The sequence below is a fragment of the Ostrea edulis genome, chromosome 8 (assembly GCF_947568905.1).
Source record: "Ostrea edulis chromosome 8, xbOstEdul1.1, whole genome shotgun sequence".
Classification (NCBI taxonomy): Eukaryota; Metazoa; Mollusca; class Bivalvia; order Ostreida; family Ostreidae; genus Ostrea; species Ostrea edulis.
The window spans coordinates 39696010-39715636 of NC_079171.1; the positions used below are offsets into that span (position 1 = coordinate 39696010).

Sequence of the window (19627 nt, forward strand, 5' to 3'; positions counted from 1 at the left end):
ATTACCTAACACCATTGGCAATCACACAACTGTACTTTGATAGCAGTGCGATGATATATGATATGCTGGACAAGGTATTCAGGTGGACAGGTTAATTACAAATATAATTGCAGAATTGAACTCCAAGATATTTTAAAGTTTATACAGAATAGAAACAAAATAACTTGATGGTATTACATTTCTTTCGATTGCCCAGTCGGTAATGGGGAATTCGTTATACTGCCACCCCGCTTTATCGCTAAATTGGTCTTAAACAAAAGTTGGCAATATATCGAGCATGCAACAAATTAGACAGCATTTGCCCCAGTGATGGGTTGTACTGGGAAAATATATATTGTTATAAAGACCATAGAATTCGCGATTCGTATAAAGAGAAGGAGGGTCAATTCATAATGAAGATTTCAAGAATCTTTGAAAATCACAAAAGTCCATTTTTTCACTTCAAAAAGGAACATATACGAAATAAAGATCCCTAATTCCAGCACCGGTAACGTGGAATTATCGGCATTTATAGCATTTCGGCAAAGGAACATCGGCGGAGAAAGTTCAGATTTAGAGAATGCAGTCATGCACATCCATTTTCATCGCCATTCTATGCGCGCATGCTTAATTCACCTTTCAACTTCTAAAGGTCCGCCATTACTTCATTTGTATCACAATGTACGACGTCCTAACAACACACATATATTGCTTTGCGACAGTACCCATCTTGCCTAATGAGAGGTACTGCATTATATAGGAGACGACAAGGCTAGGGTGAGATGATCTACGTAAGTTCATACATGAAAGGTGAATATAACGAAGAGTGATCAATGTCATAACTCCTCTAAGCAATACAAAATAGGGAGTTCGGCAAACACAAACCCCTGGATATACCAGAGGTGGGATCAGGTACATAGGAGGAGTAAGCATCTCCTGTCAACCGGTTACACCCGCCGTAAGCGTTAAAACGACCATAAAATTTGCGAAATGTTCACATTAAACGAGACTGCACCATCAACTATTTTGCCAGTAGCCTGCTTCGATTTTTAAAACCATAAGCAGAACAATATCTTGCGTATCGAATCAGTTGAGAGATATAAACACCATATACAGGTGATAATGCATTATATGGGAAGTTGACGATGTAATTTAATATCAAGGGGATGTGAATATGTGAGGTATCCGCCATTTGTGATGACGGGTTGTAGCATTTTTTTTCTACAATTTTTGCACAGGTTCAGTTTTTCACACGCTTTATTCATTAGAGCTCGCAGTACGCTGTGCTCCCTATAAAAAGTTTGCCACGTGATCGGGGATAGATCAAAGACTAAAAACTAGTTTAAATGCAAAGGTTCTTTTTGGAACCATTGAAAGTGTGTTAAATTATTGATACATAGCAGGATTAAAACGGATAAAACACATCATTGACAAACATCTATACTGCATAGATTTATTTATAAACCTTGTTATTTGTTTCTTTAGTGTATTAGAAGACTTTGAAAGAGACATGTCTATCCTACATAAAAAGTGGCATCTTTAGTTTACATGAGACACTTTGATATCCTAGATTATAAAGTCTTATTTTTCACCCTTTATATTTGGTTTATTTTTAATATTTTTCAGATTTCGATAATCCGCTTACCACTCGATTCCTGGGTTTCTCGGTATACATATCGAACACAACCAACAAAGATGACGGGGTACTGTGTTTTAAAGACTTCGAGTACACCAGAGCCACAATACCGAACCCGACAAACATAACATGTTCTAGACACGGACGTTACGTCATTTACTATAACGAGAGACTACAGATTGTCACCTATCCTCCTGACTATTCTACGTACGCATACAACGAACTCTGTGAATTTGAAGTTTACGGTAAACGTAAATTATGTATTTTACTATTTTGGTTACTTGGTTGGTTGTATATTGTTTAACGTCCCGCTCGAGAAATTGTTCACTCATATGGAGACGTTACTACTGCCGGTGAAGGGCTGCACAATTTAGGCTTACCGCGTGTGAGCGGGAGGGATTTTCTTATTTGGACACGGACCATGATTTTTTGTGATCTCATTCAAAGGGCCACACCGTTTAGTCGTTTCGTACAAAAAGCAAGGGGTAATGAGAGCCTATTCTAACCCGGATCCCCACATAACCTTGATATTTTTGGTATAATAACACAGTAAAAACCACTTCTGTATTGACAAATGAAAACAATGCCTATAACTTAGAATCTATTTATACTTATAAATTAACAATTTCTGCCAATAATCTCCTAAACGCTTGCTTCAGAATTGATGCTTCCACATTTGATAGTGTTTCATATGTGAGGTGAAGTCCGTTAGCTAAAATGGAATCTTACTTGATTAGTAAATATCGTATTATTAATTTAAATCATACTTTCGTTTTCGATAAAGTACCATGAAATAGTAAAACGAAAGTAACGTGGGGTATCTAATTTAAGCCAATTTTCTTCTTCTTTTTAAACGACAACCCGATCTGAAGTTAATCCGTTGTTTATCAATGCTTGATTTTGATCTTACAGAAGAAATACATTTTGATTGTTGTTCAATAATTAAAATACAATGTATGACTGTTCGTTTCTTCAATCCGCGATTTTCGTTTGAATCAGCCTCATGAAAATTTCCAGAACGAAATGAGACAACGTCATACTAAACACCCATTATCGAGCCTTTTCAGAAAGCCGAGAAGATTGGTTTTCAACATGATCAGCATAAAATTGTGTAGGTGTTCAGTGTTAGTTATACTTATAATAGTTTTGACTAGACCCATATTTATCATTTTATGCAGATTGATGATTATGTTACTGATATATACCTCATTAAATGATGGGTACACTCTCCCACTCCCGAGACCAACGATCTGGCACATCGATGAATTTTGAAAAACAACATTCTCAATCTCCTTATTTTTCCCCAGTAATTATAAAAGTCACTGTTACGACTTTTTGAAATAATTTATTAACAGTTACTGATATGTATAAACACATGGATAAACATACAATAACGTTTTTTATGCCCCCGAGATCAAAGATCGGGGGAGGGGGTCATATTGTTTTTGTCCTGTCTGTCATTCTTTAATTATGCCATTCTGTCTGAAACTTTAACCTTGCTAATAACTTTTGAACAGTAAGTGAAAAAGCTTTAATATTTCACATGAGTATTCCTTGTGACAAGACCTTTCCGTTGGTAGTAAGCATTTTGACCTTGACATTTGAGCTAATTTTAAAATATTGATATTGTTCATTACTTCTAAATGGTAACTATTAGAGCTTTCATATTGTACATAAGCATTTCTTATGACTATATCTTTCTACTACTACCAATATATTTGTCCTTGTGACCTTCGCCATCTTCGAAATTGACCATTATCGGGGGCATTTGTGTTTAACAAACACATCTTGTTTTTTTTAATCATTTTGATTGAATATGTTTTGCCATGACACAGATATCAAAAGAAAGTAATAAGTCAAAAACTGTCCAATTTGTCAGATATCGAATGGTCCGGATTTGTTCTGGGAAGTGTTCGCCTTATAACTTAAACGTTTTACACTACCTGACAATGTCGAAGAAATCAGGACACTGTTTACAATATAGCAGGGTTTTTTTTCTGTTTGTCATTCATCAAGTGCGTTACGTTTTATATTATTGCATTTGAGAAAAAATGATGTTATTCATAATATTGCCCTTAAATTGTGGCAGTGGATAAAATCTACCATTATAAACACATTCGCAATACTGAGTTTCAAATATTGAAATTATGAACGACCGTTCATGTTGTCTTTGGTCAATTATTCGGCATGACGGATTATGATTGCATTCGTAAAACCATTATCTCATTTTCAATACAAAGAGAGATCATTTATGTTACATAAAGAACATTTAGAGCTTCAAGCGATTCTTAAAAATCAAGTTTCATTTACTGTATATGATATCAATAAATATAACATGACTAACGCACGCAATTATTCAAACTTAACTTAAGTTCATTTGAATCAAAGATATCGTTAATTCAATTAATATGCGCAAAAATTCAAACACGTATTAAAAAGTCATTCCTATATGCAGTAATTCTGAGTCCCCACGCTTTCTTGATTTTAGAAGAAAAAACTTGCAACATTTTCATCTGATCATGTTTTGTTACATATTATGTAACCATAGAATGAAAATTATAAGCAAAATTGAAACTTTTAAAAAATAATTGATAAATCAAAATATAGAACGAAAATAAGAAATGGGAACAAAAATGTTAAAAACATGTTAAATAAAAAATTGAATTAAGTTAAAACCTGTTAGATTGTAATTGTTCAAAAATATAGAATTGAAATTAATAACAAAAATGATAAAATAGAATTTTTAAAAACAAAAATCTTAACACACATGTATAGTTGTGGCACTGACATACCTCCATAGTTTTCCTGTCGACGGCTTTCATAGCGACAGATTTTATTTAAAGATACCTGTAGTAATCTCGAGTCATGTCGCCAAATACCATGACGTTAATTAAGTCTTCGTTGATAATATCGTTGGTTTCCATGGTATTTCAACTGTCGCTTCTGTGTCCTATTTTGTATCCTTCCCTAATATCGATCTTTTGGTGTTTTTTTTGGTGTGTATGTCTCTCCACAACTTTAAAATTGTTCATTAAAACTATTTAGAACACAAACTTCCTACGTTTTGAACTTAAATGTCAAATATATATGATTACAGCGGACAAGACCATTCCTAAATATTCAGGCCAAAATTTCCATACCTTTGCATATATATGATAACGCTTTCATTATATCGTACTGCTAGTTTTCTCATACATTTTAGTCATTTTGTACATATCCATATTTTCATTGAAGTTGGAAAATGGGAGACAGTTATACTCATTTAATCAATGCAAACACTAACGTATTGTAAAATCGCGTGTTGCTGATTTTCCTGAATTTTTATATTTAAAAAAAAACACTCTATTAATATCCATTTGTACATCATACATTCCTCTAGGTTTATTATGATATTTTACTTCATCAGAAGGAATAAATAAACGTTTTCTGATACACCTTGGAGAACTGTTGAATCATTATATTTCGTGGGACTCAATTATCGTGATCCCGTAGGGACCCGGGTAATGATAGGTCCTTAGTTCCCCTTGTTTGTTGTAAGAGGCGACTATACAGGGTGGTCATTTGGATGAGACCACAATAACGAGGTCCAGTGTCACAGCAGATGAATAGAGATATGTCCCTGCTTAAAGGCTGTGAAGACGAGCATAGACCTACATTTTTAGCCTTTTACCGGCAATGTTGGCGTCTACATATTAAAGAAAAATTATTGAGCGGGACGTTAAAGAGTAAACAACCAACCAATTTTCGTGGATTTCATCTTTAATCCTGCCTCAGGAATTTCTAACCACAATGGAGTGTACGATTTACATTATGTTTAAATGTACAGAAATTACATCACATGTTTTGAGGTGTAAAGGTTCGAACATTCACGGAAATTGACCCCCATGAACTGAATTGACTCATCAGTATCTTATTACATACACTCGAGATTTTATCTATATACATAAACTATTTTTGTGTGGATTTTCGCATTAGATAAATTTCGCTGACAGATGCCACTTGTTTTTCCTTTTATTTATCTTTTATTGAATGTGGTTTTGAAAAACAATATTTATGAAGTATTACATATACTCTTTTACGAAATGAATTCATCGATCAAATGCAGGTTGTCCAACACCAGGCGTTTATGGAGAGAACTGTGATATACCGTGTCCTCAGAACTGTCAGGAGAGACACTGTGACATTGTGACTGGAACCTGTCTGGGGTGTATTCCGGGATATAAGGGGTCTTTCTGCGATCAACGTGAGTCTTGTGATTTTTATTTCTAAACATGTTTCAAGAACTAACGTGTATCATGTGTTGTAATAGCAAAAAACAAAAAACAAAAAAAAACTTCAAAGCAATTGTTCAATTGTAAATTATATTTGGGATTTTTTATAGTTTAGTAAACATCAATATTTTCGATGTAAATGTAATTTTAGATTACAGTAATGAAAATGGTCGGGAACAAACTCCGATATTTCAAAATATATTATATTCAGCGAGAAAACCCCGTATATGAAATAAAACGGTATGCATTCACAATATATACATACATATTTTAAGATTTTGGAAGCTAAGAAAATCGTTACGTTTAATTGTTCTGATGTAAATTAATTTTGATATCCATACATGTACATATATGTATATCTACACATGCCACTAATGTAAATGATTTACTTGCTTACAATTATGATATTTTCTTCAGTCATAATTTGAAGTTATTGTAAATTGATTGTAAATATTGACTATTACAGGTTCTCGGTATAGGTATAATACAATATACAAGCTTACTGTATAATTACACATAATACTAGTTTAGATTTTTAACATGATTTACTGTGTCTCACAGCCTGTGATAATAAGAAATACGGCCTGGAGTGTAAACAGAACTGTGACAACTGTAGCGATGGGGAACAATGCAATCACGTGAACGGAAGTTGTCCAAACGGATGTGACGTCGGAGCTCAAGGCGATAAATGCGATGAAGGTCAGAAAAAATCCAGAAAATGCATACTTAGGGAAAACTTCGTTTTGATCAGACTTTTGCATTGCATCATTTTACACTCGATCATTTCAATGTAAAACTTGTACGGTACCAATTTTGATGCACCAGATGCGCATTTCGACAAATGATGTCTCTTCAGTGATGCTCAACCGAAATGTTTGAAATCCGAAATAACTATTAAGTTTTAGAGCTAACTATAGCCAAAAACAGCGTGCCAAAAAAGTGGAGCCAAATTCGTCCAAGGATAAGAGCTATGCATGAGGGAGATAATCTTTAATTTTGAAATGAATTTCTAAATTTTATAACAGCAATTAAATATACATCCGTATTTTCAAGCTAGTAACGAAGTACTTAGCTACTGGGCTGTAGAGACTCTCAGGGACTAACAGTCCACCAGCAGAGGCCTCGACCCAGGGGTTATAATGTAAAACTTGTACGGTACCAATTTTGATGCACCATGTAGACATTTTGTTTATTATCAAGTTTTGTAGTTTAGTCTTAGTATCTTATTTAGTATTCATTACTATGTAAATATTTTATCGTCCTGAAAAAGGAAAAGGTCGTCCCGAAAATTTAACAGTTCAATATTTGTAGTGTCGTTGGTCATTTTAGCTCATTTCATATCCTTATAAAAATTTCTATGTCAAATAACTAATACATAGATGTACATCTATGTTACGTGTGATGAGGCGAATCTAAGACATTGTGATTTCATCATAGAATCAATCTCTTGGGGGGAATTTCGAGAGTCCTTTTTAACATTAAATACTTACAAGTCAATTTATGCGTAATCAATAAAAGAGTAAGTGTATATTTATATTTACAAATGGACGGATGTTGACTTATTGTATTTCATATCTCGAAAAACATTGACATTCTGATAACCTTTTAACTCTACACGAAACACTATATCTTAGAGGACAGCACGCCGAGGAACAATTGTAGAGTGTATTACAGACATGATTTTATTTGTGTATAATCGACTTAGTCTTCCTCCATGTTTCTATATGTGTTATACTTGATTGTACGATGATGCTGTCCATTTATTTCTGAATGGTGATGAAACGCTGAATACACCGATTTTATCATTTCGTTAGAAGTATAATACTTTCCGGTTTTATTCAATAAATTATAGGCCAAATGGACAAAATAGCGAAAACAGAACTCGTTCAGTACCAGGTTTAACTATTTCCCAAAAACGGCTTTAAAGTCATAGCGATTTAACATCAGCTATTTTAATAGAGATCGATCAGTTCATTGGTTTGATTGATTGGTCTTAGTGAAAACTAATACGAATTCCGTGTATCAAGTTGTATTTAGGAAGCATTTTCAGCGAAATGCATCTACCAAAGTGAGTTCAAAACATTATTTTATTTGTCAAACTATGTACTTAGTATATATACTTTATACAAAATGATACAACACTTCATTTGATTTTATGAAATATTTATCTGACAGAATGTTCTAGTGGTTGGTATGGAAAGAATTGTGCTGAGGCATGCAATCCAAGTTGTAGAGGTTGTAACAGATTTAATGGCAGGTGTGAATCTTGTCGTTTTCCGGGATGGAAAGGAACAATGTGCGAGAAAGGTAATGTTTTACCTTATAGGCAGAACTTTTAGCGTGCATTTAATTTTGGCATTATCAACTAGGGTGTTACGGTAGCTAAAACTGAATATAGTTAACAATTTATTCCATATCGGAGGTAATAGCTATTTTACGTGGAAATCATGAATTCGCTAAACTTAGCTATCGCTAAATATATATACCCAAAATTTATGGAAAATCGCTAAATTTGTGCCTCGTCAAAATACCATTTATATGGTATTTCAGTTTATATCAACATATGCATTTTTTATACACACGTACGAGAGAAAAAAGAATTAAAACGTGTATTCCCATTATGTTATCCAAAGCAGAAAAAAATAATAATTGTGGATACATTTTTTCATGGAGTTTGATAGATAAGACAAATTATTGAAACTGTGGTTGATTGCAATGTTTATTGTACCATGCATATATAAATATATATTATTGTTTAAGTTAATCCACAATATCCACTATATTTTACGTTACATACAGTAAACAAGGGGATTAAAATTCGCGTTCCAAATGAATTGAATATTCACAGGAATGTTAACGCAAACAAAATTACAAACATACATGTAAGTAATATTTATACTTATTACAGAATGCGACGGGAGAATGTATGGAGAAAATTGTACACAGCCCTGTGGTCAATGTAGGAATTTAGAACAGTGTCACCACATTAACGGAACATGTTTAAACGGCTGTGTCAGAGGATATCAAGGCTGGGAATGTACTGAAGGTACAAATGTAGACGAATACAATTCATCGTTAGTTTCCCATCATCACCTGGATATGGTCTTTACGTATCTCAATTCATGTCGCAAGGGGTTATTCTGCGTTTGATCATCTTTTCTAAATCGAGGCAGACTACTGCCAAAGAAGTTGAAAGTAAAGTGATATCAAAATTTATGTTTAAATCAGCATTTCGCATATTGTATGGTCGTTATAACAATCTAGTTGGGTATACAACCTGCCATTGGGTCATATCCTGTCTGACTTGTTTTATACCAGTTGCTAGGCCGTTCTTTACCGAATGGTTTTCACAGCGGATTACTCCGTTTGCATGATCAGTATATACGGCTCACGGCAGGTGTGAACAGAGAGATGTTTACTCTTCTTAGGCACCTGATGCAATATCTAGTTGCCCGACTCTTGATTTAGCATTCGTTATAGGAGTTGTGAGATTGATCACCGCTCTTCATCTTCACCTTTTTTACACTAGAATTTACGTAGGTCGTAAACCATTTTGTTTTTCACATATTCTCCATTGTGGTATCGAACACTTTAGAGAAAATGTATTTAATGTAAACGAATTAAAATCGGACATTCTTGAGTAAAGATTAAAGAAATGAATTTTTCTTGTCGAATATTTTACTTCAGAGTAAAATAACTTTCAGTGGCATATAACCCTCGTGATTGAAATTGCGTATCCATCCATTGTAATTCACTATAACTCTGATTTTCTTTATGAACAGAATGTCCAGAAGGTCGCTATGGTTACAACTGCCAAGAGAGATGTAACATCAACTGTGGAGTCCCTGGGAGATGTGACAGAGTAACAGGACAGTGTCAGAATGGATGTCAGGCGGGGTGGAAAAATCACAAATGTGATTCAAGTAAAGCACTATCATGATACATAACGACATGGATTTTGTATTTCATTTTTTTTGGCATTGCTAATAATCAATCATCTCATTTTCGCGGCTTATATTTAACCCAAATAAATAATGCTTCAATTTGTCAGGATATGTATATGTATGTTCATTTCCATAGAATGCGATGGTAAAACATTTGGACTAGGCTGTTCTCAAGTGTGCGGAGTTTGCTTGGGTAACGAACAGTGTCATCACGTAAACGGAACGTGCACCAATGGATGTGACAGGGGTTACACAGGAATCAATTGTACACAAGGTAATTCATTCATTTTTGAGCTTGTTATGGGTTTGGGTTTTTGTTTTGTTTGAACCAAGTTGTTTTATTAATCATTTAGAGACTAGCAACATCAACAACAAAAGATTTTAGCGAAGTTGAAAAAAAAGTAAACAGACGTGTCATATATAAATAAAGTCACCCAGATGTCTTATGTAAATGATATTACATGTACACAGCACTGTGATATAATCTGGTATTATACACACTGCACGAAAAATTGCGTTTGATATAAAATTAAACACCAATTATTCCCCAATTAAATGTCAAATTTAAACGTAAAATGCACATTTAATAGAAAATTAAATGTCAAATTTACTTTGCGTATCCAGTGGCGTATAATTTTCCGTAAACGTCGAAATTTAATGACGTTTAATGTCGATTATATGCCAAGTAAATGCCATGTTTAGATAAAATTAAACGTCATTTTACGTCTAGTTGAGAATTTAATCATCTTATTTTACTCCATTAAATTTCACATTTAAGCAATATTAAACGTCAATATATTCGAAGTTTGGCGTATAATCCACCCATATTAAACTTCATTTTACTTGAAGTTTCACGTATTTTCATATTTATACTCCATTACATTTGACATTTAAGCAATATTAATCATCAGTATACTCGAAGATTGGCGTATAATCCACCCATATTAAACTTCATTTTACTTGAAGTTTCACGTATTTTCATATTTATACTCCATTAAATTTGACATTTAAGCAATATTAATCATCAGTATACTCGAAGTTTGGCGTATAATCCACCCATATTAAACTTCATTTTATTTGAAGTTTCACGTATTTTCATATTTATACTCCATTAAATTTGACATTTAAGCAATATTAAACGTCAGTATACTCGAAGTTTGGCGTATAATCCACCCATATTAAACTTCATTTTACTTGAAGTTTCACATCTTTTCCTCCATTGAATTTCACATTTACAGCTGTAAGCAATATTAAACGTCAAATTACGCAAAATTTGGCGTATAATGCATCCATATTAAACTTAATTGGAGTTTCGCAGAATTATTCTGCATCTCTATAAAGCTTCCATATAAGCTAGAGTTAAACTTCACTTTAGGAGAAGTTTAGATAGGTATAAGCATGCGAGCTATATAGTAAGCTTCTTTCTGTGAAAATTCACAAAAGTTATCATGAATTAGTTGCCTTAGAAAGAAAAGGCATGAATAATTAATATTTTTATTGCATTTTTTTATTTAACATAACATCTTGCCTGGGATGTAAATTCATATATTATAAGAAAAAATATATGTAATGAACAATATTACGATACAATGTGAAAAAATATTGCTATTAAAAATATCAAAATAATACAGGAATACCAAAAAGGATTACATTCAGAAATATGTCCCAGACATTTAAGAAATGTATGAAATGAAGACAAATACCATCCAATACAATGCAATCATACTATTAAAGCCTATCACAATGTCGAGTCCAACAACCGCTCACATGAGTATAAACTACATTACTAAACAAATTGAAGGTAAATATGACTAGATACACACACACACAATATGCTATCACACAAAAATCATATAAAACTCATGAAAGGAAATATATAAAAATATATATTTTGATACAAAGCTAGCATTTCACTGTGATGATGTAAGATTGTCTTGGCATAATATAAAACTACTTCACACATTGATGGGTATGTAACCTGGAATTTTCCCAGTAGGCTGCCCTAAACATTGCTTCTTTCTTCTTTTGACACACTTTTTCTCTAACAAAGCAGTGAAAGTTAATGGGGAGAAGCATGTCGATTCAATGAAGACAAACTGTTCCCGAAAAAGTAATGTTTTCTTAGCTTATTCCTTTGAAAAGCAAAATGAACAAATCTTAATGACATATGCAATATATATTCATCTACAAGTATCATGATATATGTACATAATAACTAGAAAACTGACAAGTCAGAAAAGGACCTGTAATATATATTTCAGAGGCAGGAATGACATAAAAAGTACATATTAAAAAGTTAAAAAGTTCCATAACTCTATACGGCATGACATAAAATATTAAATATAAAAATGAAGTCTCAGAACTCTGCAACAACAAAGTTAATAACTATTCAAATTGAAAGGGATCTTCATTTGCCTAATATTTTATTAATGTTTAGTGTATTACTTTAAAAGAGTTAAAAAATTCAGTTACACAAATGAAAAAGAAGGTATCCGATACAATTACAAAACTAACAAGGAAATTGTTCATATTCTATTACATGTAAGTATTGAGAGCGGTAATACGCGTGTTACAAAGAATCTATTTATTTATTGGTCTGATCCTCAAGCTCACTCTCATTCTGTTCCGCTTGAATTTGAATTTGAAGTTTCTTTTCCTCTGCCCTTCTCCTTCGTCCCCCATCTCTATCACAAGCAAAGCGAAACCAGTCTTTTGTCACGTTGAAAATTTCCACGTCTAGATCTGTTGCATTAGCACAGAGGCGATTCTTCCTCACTGTTTCTGATTAAAATAGATAAAAGAATGTTCATCTAAAGTGTTTATTTCTCAAAGTTTGTTCATGAAATATCTCTCTCTCTCTCTCTCTCTCTCTCTCTCTCTCTCTCTCTCTCTCTCTCTCTCTCTCTCTCACACACACACACACACACACACACACACTTTACATACCTTTCAATATTTCCTGTAATTTCAGTGAAGAGAAGGCAATTTCCCCCCCTTTTCCCATCCAGTTGATGTTTATTGCTAGTTTTGTGGTGATCATGTGGGAAAGTAGTCTCCTTACTGAACTTTTCGTGTTTTCACCACCAATAGTTGATAATGATCCCACCTGCACATTGTAAATATTGATAGAGAGTCAAGTGTATATACTATTCCATGTATTGATAATTCAAAATACAATATCTTAAGATGAACATAATTTTGCAGGGTTTTTTTTTTAAATAAAAAAAATACATGTATATGTTTCAATAAAAAAAAAATGATCAGTAACCTACCAAAGTTTTACACGTGTTTTTACTCTGCAAGAGGTCCTCCAGCTTCTGTATATCTTCTTGTTTTCCCAGTGGAAAACATACATCTAACTGCAGTGTAGTGTCGGGCTCCTCTGTACCAGGAGCAGGACGGCTTTCAAGTCTATCGATCTTTGTGATTGTGGCCTGCAGAAGCTGCGTATTTAGGTGGGTCTGTACTTTTATTTCCTCCACGTTTGCCATAAGTTTCTCCAAACAGTTTAGGATTTTCTTTTCTGTTACTGTATATTAAGACAGACATGCAATTAGTCCAAAATGTATGTATGGTTTTGATATCATTTATTTAAAAAAATGGAATCAGCACAGAATGATATCATATAAGTACCTGAGCTAGTGGGGCTTTTGTCAAATAGTGAAACTGTAGAACTTGATGTTGCTTTGTTGAACACGTCTTCTAATTGACCAATATGACGTCCCTTTACCCCTTGAGTACTTGTTCATTTTCTGTGAAAAGAGATAGTCAGCAAAATAGATTTTAAAAAAAACCCAATATGAATAATTTAGAAAGTGTCTTTGAAAAATTTGAATATGCGGTGGCGTGGGAAAAAAAACCGGAAAGATTGACCTGCGATGAAAGAACACTTTTTAAGCCTTTTGTGTACACTGTTTTATAATACATGTGCAATTAAGACAATAAAAATATTCAAAAATGATTTTTTTTAAAATTCAAGCACTTTGTTACTCTGGTCTTAAAAAATCTCAAACGTTTATTTTTAAACATAGCGCAAACCCTGTACACGAGTTTGAAATAAGGCTTAGCCTTATATACATTATTACTTTAGATAAATACAGTATGATATACAGCATCATATATATTGCGATTGATTTATCTCAAGTTTCTTTTGATTACTTACAACTGAGAGGTGAAAAGCAATATTTTACAATTTTGAAATGGGGAAAAATGACAACTTATAATTTACTTGACAGCCAAATAGTTTTCCAGCCCCCCCCCCTCCCCCCCCCCCTCTCATGCACAAGATAAATGCATTCAAAAATTGAAGATTTCACATATGTGAGAGAAAAAAAATCAACATCGGTCATTACTAAATCATGTGACCGGCAAATCACGTGATATCTTAATTGGTGAGGCGGAAAAAGACGAAAGTAGTAAAATTGGAAAATTGGGACATTCTTAATGATTTACTTCGGAAAACAGTATAAGTAAAGTATAATTCATTCTTTGGAATTGTACATCATATTAAAAAAAAAATGTAAATACGTTCCTTTGAATGTAAGCCTGACACTATGTAATATATATATATATATATATATATATATATATATATATATATATATATATACTGTAGATACAGCCCGGAACGTGTATTTCAGTAAAAAAAAAAGTTAGAAAAATCACACATTGAATATTGAATAACAAGATGTACTTACATATTGTCTTGCGAAGTAGTATATCCAAATTTCTTTAATCCAACAAAAATTTCCGTGTGCACCAATTAAGCACCTCAAATGCGAAATTTGTGAAATGGATACACGTGCTGACCATCTCGATATATTAGATTTCGCAGTTACCAAGGAAACTGGCCAGTCTCCTGCTGTGAAAAGCACTGATGATGTTGACCTAATTTCTTAAACAGAGAAACTTTCTCTTATCTCAGAATGTGCACCCTAAAATCGGCACTTTAGCGAAATTATGTAATCAATGTTTCTAAGATTTTACAGGTTAAGTGTTTGGCGTCTTTTCATTTCTTTAATTTTAAGCCAACCTCAACCCCCACTTATTTCATGTTCTAGCATATTTATAAAAGATATCCAATCATTGTGATATCACATATATATGTATTTAAAATATTTTTTACGTGGTAATTTATCGTAACTATTATATGCGATTTTTAAAATAAATGTATGCCGATATCCTGTTTAATGTCAGTTATCAAGTACATTTCCAGCGTTGGGCCAACGTTGGCCCAACACAACTATTCCAACGTAAAAAAAAATACTCTAGGGCGCACATTGCTAACATAGCGCCGTTGTTGGGCCAACATTGTCTTCCCGACTTAAGTGTGACGAAAAGTAAAAAGCAGCATGTTAGCATTGGACCAACGTTGTGCCAACGTTGTATGCCCAACGCCAACCATCGGCCAACAATATAACCATTTACCAACGTTGGTCCAACATAGTCATGATATCTGGGCTAGTATAAAACTGGTTTTCCTACTGTAACGACTTTCCCTTAGCTCTAACCTCTATTCTGTTATAAAAGTACTGGTATCATGTATATATATATACACTTACTCTTATGTGTGGAGGTACAAAGAGGCTGGACTCTTGTTTTCGGGTCTTTTCGGGTATTTGTTTTGTCTGCTTCTTAATTTCTTTAACTTCCTTTGCCAGATCATCAATTGTTTTTTTCAATCAGCATAAATACTGTATGATTTCATTGTATAAAAAAATAGATGCAAACTTAGTGAAACACTTTCATAAATATATAAATTGCTGTATGATACTGGTAACCATTTTGTATTTGCAAATGAAGGACAGAATATGAAGAGAAATATTTGTCACATTAAAGTTCTTTCGAATTTCACAAAAAATTGTTGCGAAAGAATATTAGTTGGTTTGTCCTACCCTTGATTATAAAACTAAATGTGAAGTATCAAATCAATCGAATCAGTCCTGTTGATACTTTTCCCCTCTCACAATAAATATTGTGGGGGATAATAAAGGAGACTCATGGTGCAGTGCTATGTACAGCTGGTGATACATACAATATTAAAATAAATGGCAGTCTTCTAGTTTATAGACGCATTATGTTGAAGTATATTGGAGAGGATCATTAAATTGCAAGGACTTATACGTATCCAATCCATTTGTATGTAGCTCTATTATACAATAGAATAGGTTCAAATCAAAATAAATGAAGAGAAGTAATTTACGAATTATCTGTGTCCATTGGTTCATTTTTGAGTCACATGCATGCCTATTTACTATAAATAAGCCGTCTCGAATACTTAGGGTACATGTACAAGCTTTCCAGTCTGATTGACTTGGCAGTTGACACAGGCACTACCCTTGGTACCCTCTGTGTTCGGGACAACATTTTATAATATTTCAATTTACTTCCCATATATGGCATACTTGTTGTGCAGTGCATTTGCCATCGGTATTATTATGAGCAATGTCCAGACCAATGTCAATATAGAAATCCTTATAAGATCATATGCACAAAGGATATACATTTGTATGGTATCATGTAGTTACAATGTTTAATTGTTAGAATTGTTTATCCTCCCTGTAGACCAGATTAATAAATAAATATACCTCTTGACCTATATGACACTTTTGGACCATCTGCATTTATTCCTGTACGGAGAATCAACTGTAAATATATTTGTGCAGATGGAAGGGTTCAGAATAAAGATGTTTCTTACATTTGTCCCAATATCAAAGAAGTGAATATATGACGTTTTAAAGCAACATTTCATAATGTACATGAAGTATGTTCATTTCAGTAAGGTATACTTGTTTAGCAAATACTTGAAAGATTTTTTAAGTTAGTTTTGTCATTTTGTGGTAATTAACAATGTAATGTTTGAAGATGTTCATGTATAGTCATCCGTCGGTTAACTAATATCTCTGGAAGGATGTTTCGTCCTGCACCAGATGATAAATATCTCTTGGAAGGATGTTTCATTCTGCGCCGGTTGACAAATGTCTCTCGGAAGGATGTTTCGTTCTACGGCGGTTGAGTAATTAATGTCTCTCGAAAGGATGTTTCGGCATGCGCCAGTTAACTAATTAGTGTCTCTCGTAAGGATGTTTCGTCCTTTGCCAGTTGAATGGAAGGATGTATTCTTGGAATTTTTCATATCAATACAAAACTTTTCAAATGATCTCATTTGAACATTTACACTTGTGATTATTAACGATTAGTAATTTATACTTATGATATATATACTTTTAAAAACTATTGAAATGTACAGTAAACCATTGTTTATACTTGTTGTGATGTGATTATTACTAACAGGGTGAAAAATTTTGAGGAATATGAACGCTAATGCTGAACCCATTGCTAAAGCATATGGTGCATGAAAAAGTGAATGTAATGAACAGTGATTATTCTCATAAATCCACAAAGAGTACTAAGAGTAGGGCAAACGTGTACCTCTGGACACAACAGAGGTAAGGGCGGGTGCTTATTGAATCAGGAGCACGTATCTCCTCTTGATCGGTTGCACGGGGGAATAACACACATTGCAAATAAACACTGAAACCAAGGCCTGTTCATTGTGAAATTGATATAGAAAAACTGTACTTGGATTCTTGCTAGAATTATAAACTGACAACAGGGTTTGAATACTCGTTTATATTGTGTATAGTTCATATATACATTCTGTAGTATTTAATATCTTAAATTTTTGTATTTATCAAGCGGGGGTACATGTAACTTATGCGCAACATTTGCGTAGTGCAGGTCGGACTGTCTGGACAGTAGAATATGAATATTGTACAAGCAGTGCGCGTGTATAAGATCTACTTGAAACCATACATATTTGATAGAAACGTATACATTTGTGTCATATGGGATAAAATTTAAAATGGTTATTAAATTCATATTATATATGAAATTTACTAACATTAAATCTGCATTATACATGGAATAAAATTGGAAATTAAATTTCATTTTACGGACACGTATACATTTACTGTAAACTCGAATTAAATCTGAAACTTCACGAATAATATAAGTTTAATGAAATATAATATCTGTAAACGCCAAATTTCATGCAGTGACATATGTACCATCCATATATTTCACAAGATTGAGATACAATGTATAACTGAAATTATTCAGAAGTGTTATGTAAATGATATCACACAGAACTGTGATATAATCTGATATTACACATACATGTATATGTGATACAACTGATATTACACAGAATTGGGATGTAACTGAAATTACTCAGAAGTATGATATGATTTGATATTACACATACATGTATATGTTATACAACTGATATTACACAGGATTGGGATGTAACTGAAATTACTCAGAAGTATGATATGATTTGATATTACACATACATGTATATGTTATACAACTGATATTACACAGAATGTAACTGAAATTACTCAGAAGTATGATATGATTTGATATTACACATACATGTATATGTTATACAACTGATATTACACAGAATTGGGATGTAACTGAAATTACTCAGAAGTATGATATGATTTGATATTACACATACATGTATATGTTATACAACTGATATTACACAGAATGTAACTGAAATTACTCAGAAGTATGATATGATTTGATATTACACATACATGTATATGTTATACAACTGATATTACACAGAATGTAACTGAAATTACTTAGAAGTATGATATGATTTGATATTACACATACATGTATATGTTATACAACTGATATTACACAGAATTGGGATGTAACTGAAATTACTCAGAAGTATGATATGATTTGATATTACACATACATGTATATGTTATACAACTGATATTACACAGAATGTAACTGAAATTACTCAGAAGTATGATATGATTTGATATTACACGGTAATACACGTATAACTGATATCACACATAATTAATATGGTTTACTGTTATCAAAATAGGATATAAAGATTCCATTGATGTCCTTAATTGCTGATGTTAAGGAAAAGGTACACTAAGGGTCGAATTTGGCCCAATTTCAGAAGTTGGTAATTGTATGTCCTAATACTATATAGGGTGTGTATTTTCTATATATATTAATTATATTCATGTATCACGTATCTTTTTGTGATATGAAGTAGTAAGGTTGATATGTTTTGCGAGTGAAAGATTTAATGCTGTGTGTTAGATATGATTCTGTTGACGTTTTCTCAATTTGTATCCAGAAAAAAATGTTCAATTTACCTTGTTAATTAAAATACTTTCAATGATTTTTTAAAGCGTGTCGATGCACATACAAAAATTCATTTCAATAACATTATAGAAATATCATAATCAAACCCTATTTACAAATAACGTGTATTTAAATTGCGATATGAAGTAGCAAGGTTGGCATGTTTTGAGAGTGCAAGATTTAATATTGTGTGTTGGATCTGTGTCCGATGACGTTTTCTCAATTCGTATACAGAAAAAGAAATGTTCAATATACGTACCTTGTTAATTACAATGCTTTGGATAATTCTTAATAAGTCATTGACACACGCTCAAAATTCGTTTCAATATCACTATAGAAATATCATAATCTAACACTATTTACAAATAACGTGTATTCAAATCAATCACGACCATAGGCATCAAAACCCCTGGTTGAAGAGTTAGACTACGGATGGCTAAATGTGAATCAATTACATTACATAAGCGTATTCTATTGTACAAAACTTTTAATGGTATGAGCTCTGAATATCCACGATTGTTTTTTTTTTTTCAAGCTCATGATCCCTATGAACTGCGTTCTGAAATAAATTATAATTTTTGTTTACCAAAATATCGAGCAATTTTGTTCCA

General features: G+C 32.8%; 2 protein-coding genes across 4 annotated transcripts in view; one reads left to right on the forward strand and one right to left on the reverse strand.

The window, feature by feature from the left end:
• Nucleotides 1-19627, forward strand: part of LOC125661673 (multiple epidermal growth factor-like domains protein 11) — a 225296-nt gene that overhangs the window by 138489 nt on the left and 67180 nt on the right. The window contains exons 3-5 of one of the 3 annotated variants that reach the window (XM_056146124.1): nt 1606-1860; nt 5721-5858; nt 6448-6585. The exons of the other annotated variants lie outside the window; for them this stretch is intronic. Of the exons in view, the coding sequence (XP_056002099.1) occupies nt 1606-1860; nt 5721-5858; nt 6448-6585 (531 nt within the window). The remainder of the gene's footprint in view (nt 1-1605; nt 1861-5720; nt 5859-6447; nt 6586-19627) is intronic. 3 annotated transcript variants of the gene reach the window in all.
• Nucleotides 11347-13675, reverse strand: LOC125646860 (uncharacterized). The gene is made up of 4 exons (XM_056146146.1): nt 13464-13675; nt 13103-13359; nt 12777-12936; nt 11347-12611 (listed from the first exon to the last, which is right to left on the reverse strand). The coding sequence occupies exons 2-4, from the start codon at nt 13319-13321 to the stop codon at nt 12415-12417; spliced, it is 576 nt and encodes a 191-aa protein (XP_056002121.1). The 5' UTR covers nt 13322-13359; nt 13464-13675; the 3' UTR covers nt 11347-12414.

Bases quoted from the DNA above. Each gene is read 5' to 3' on its own strand.
- LOC125646860 (XM_056146146.1), bottom strand. From the start codon at position 13,321: ATGGCAAACGTGGAGGAAATAAAAGTACAGACCCACCTAAATACGCAG. The intron at 12,937-13,102 runs GTAGGTTACTGA...TACAATGTGCAG, and splicing joins AAAACACGTGTAAAACTTTG to GTGGGATCATTATCAACTAT. The intron at 12,612-12,776 runs GTATGTAAAGTG...TATTTTAATCAG, and splicing joins ATTACAGGAAATATTGAAAG to AAACAGTGAGGAAGAATCGC.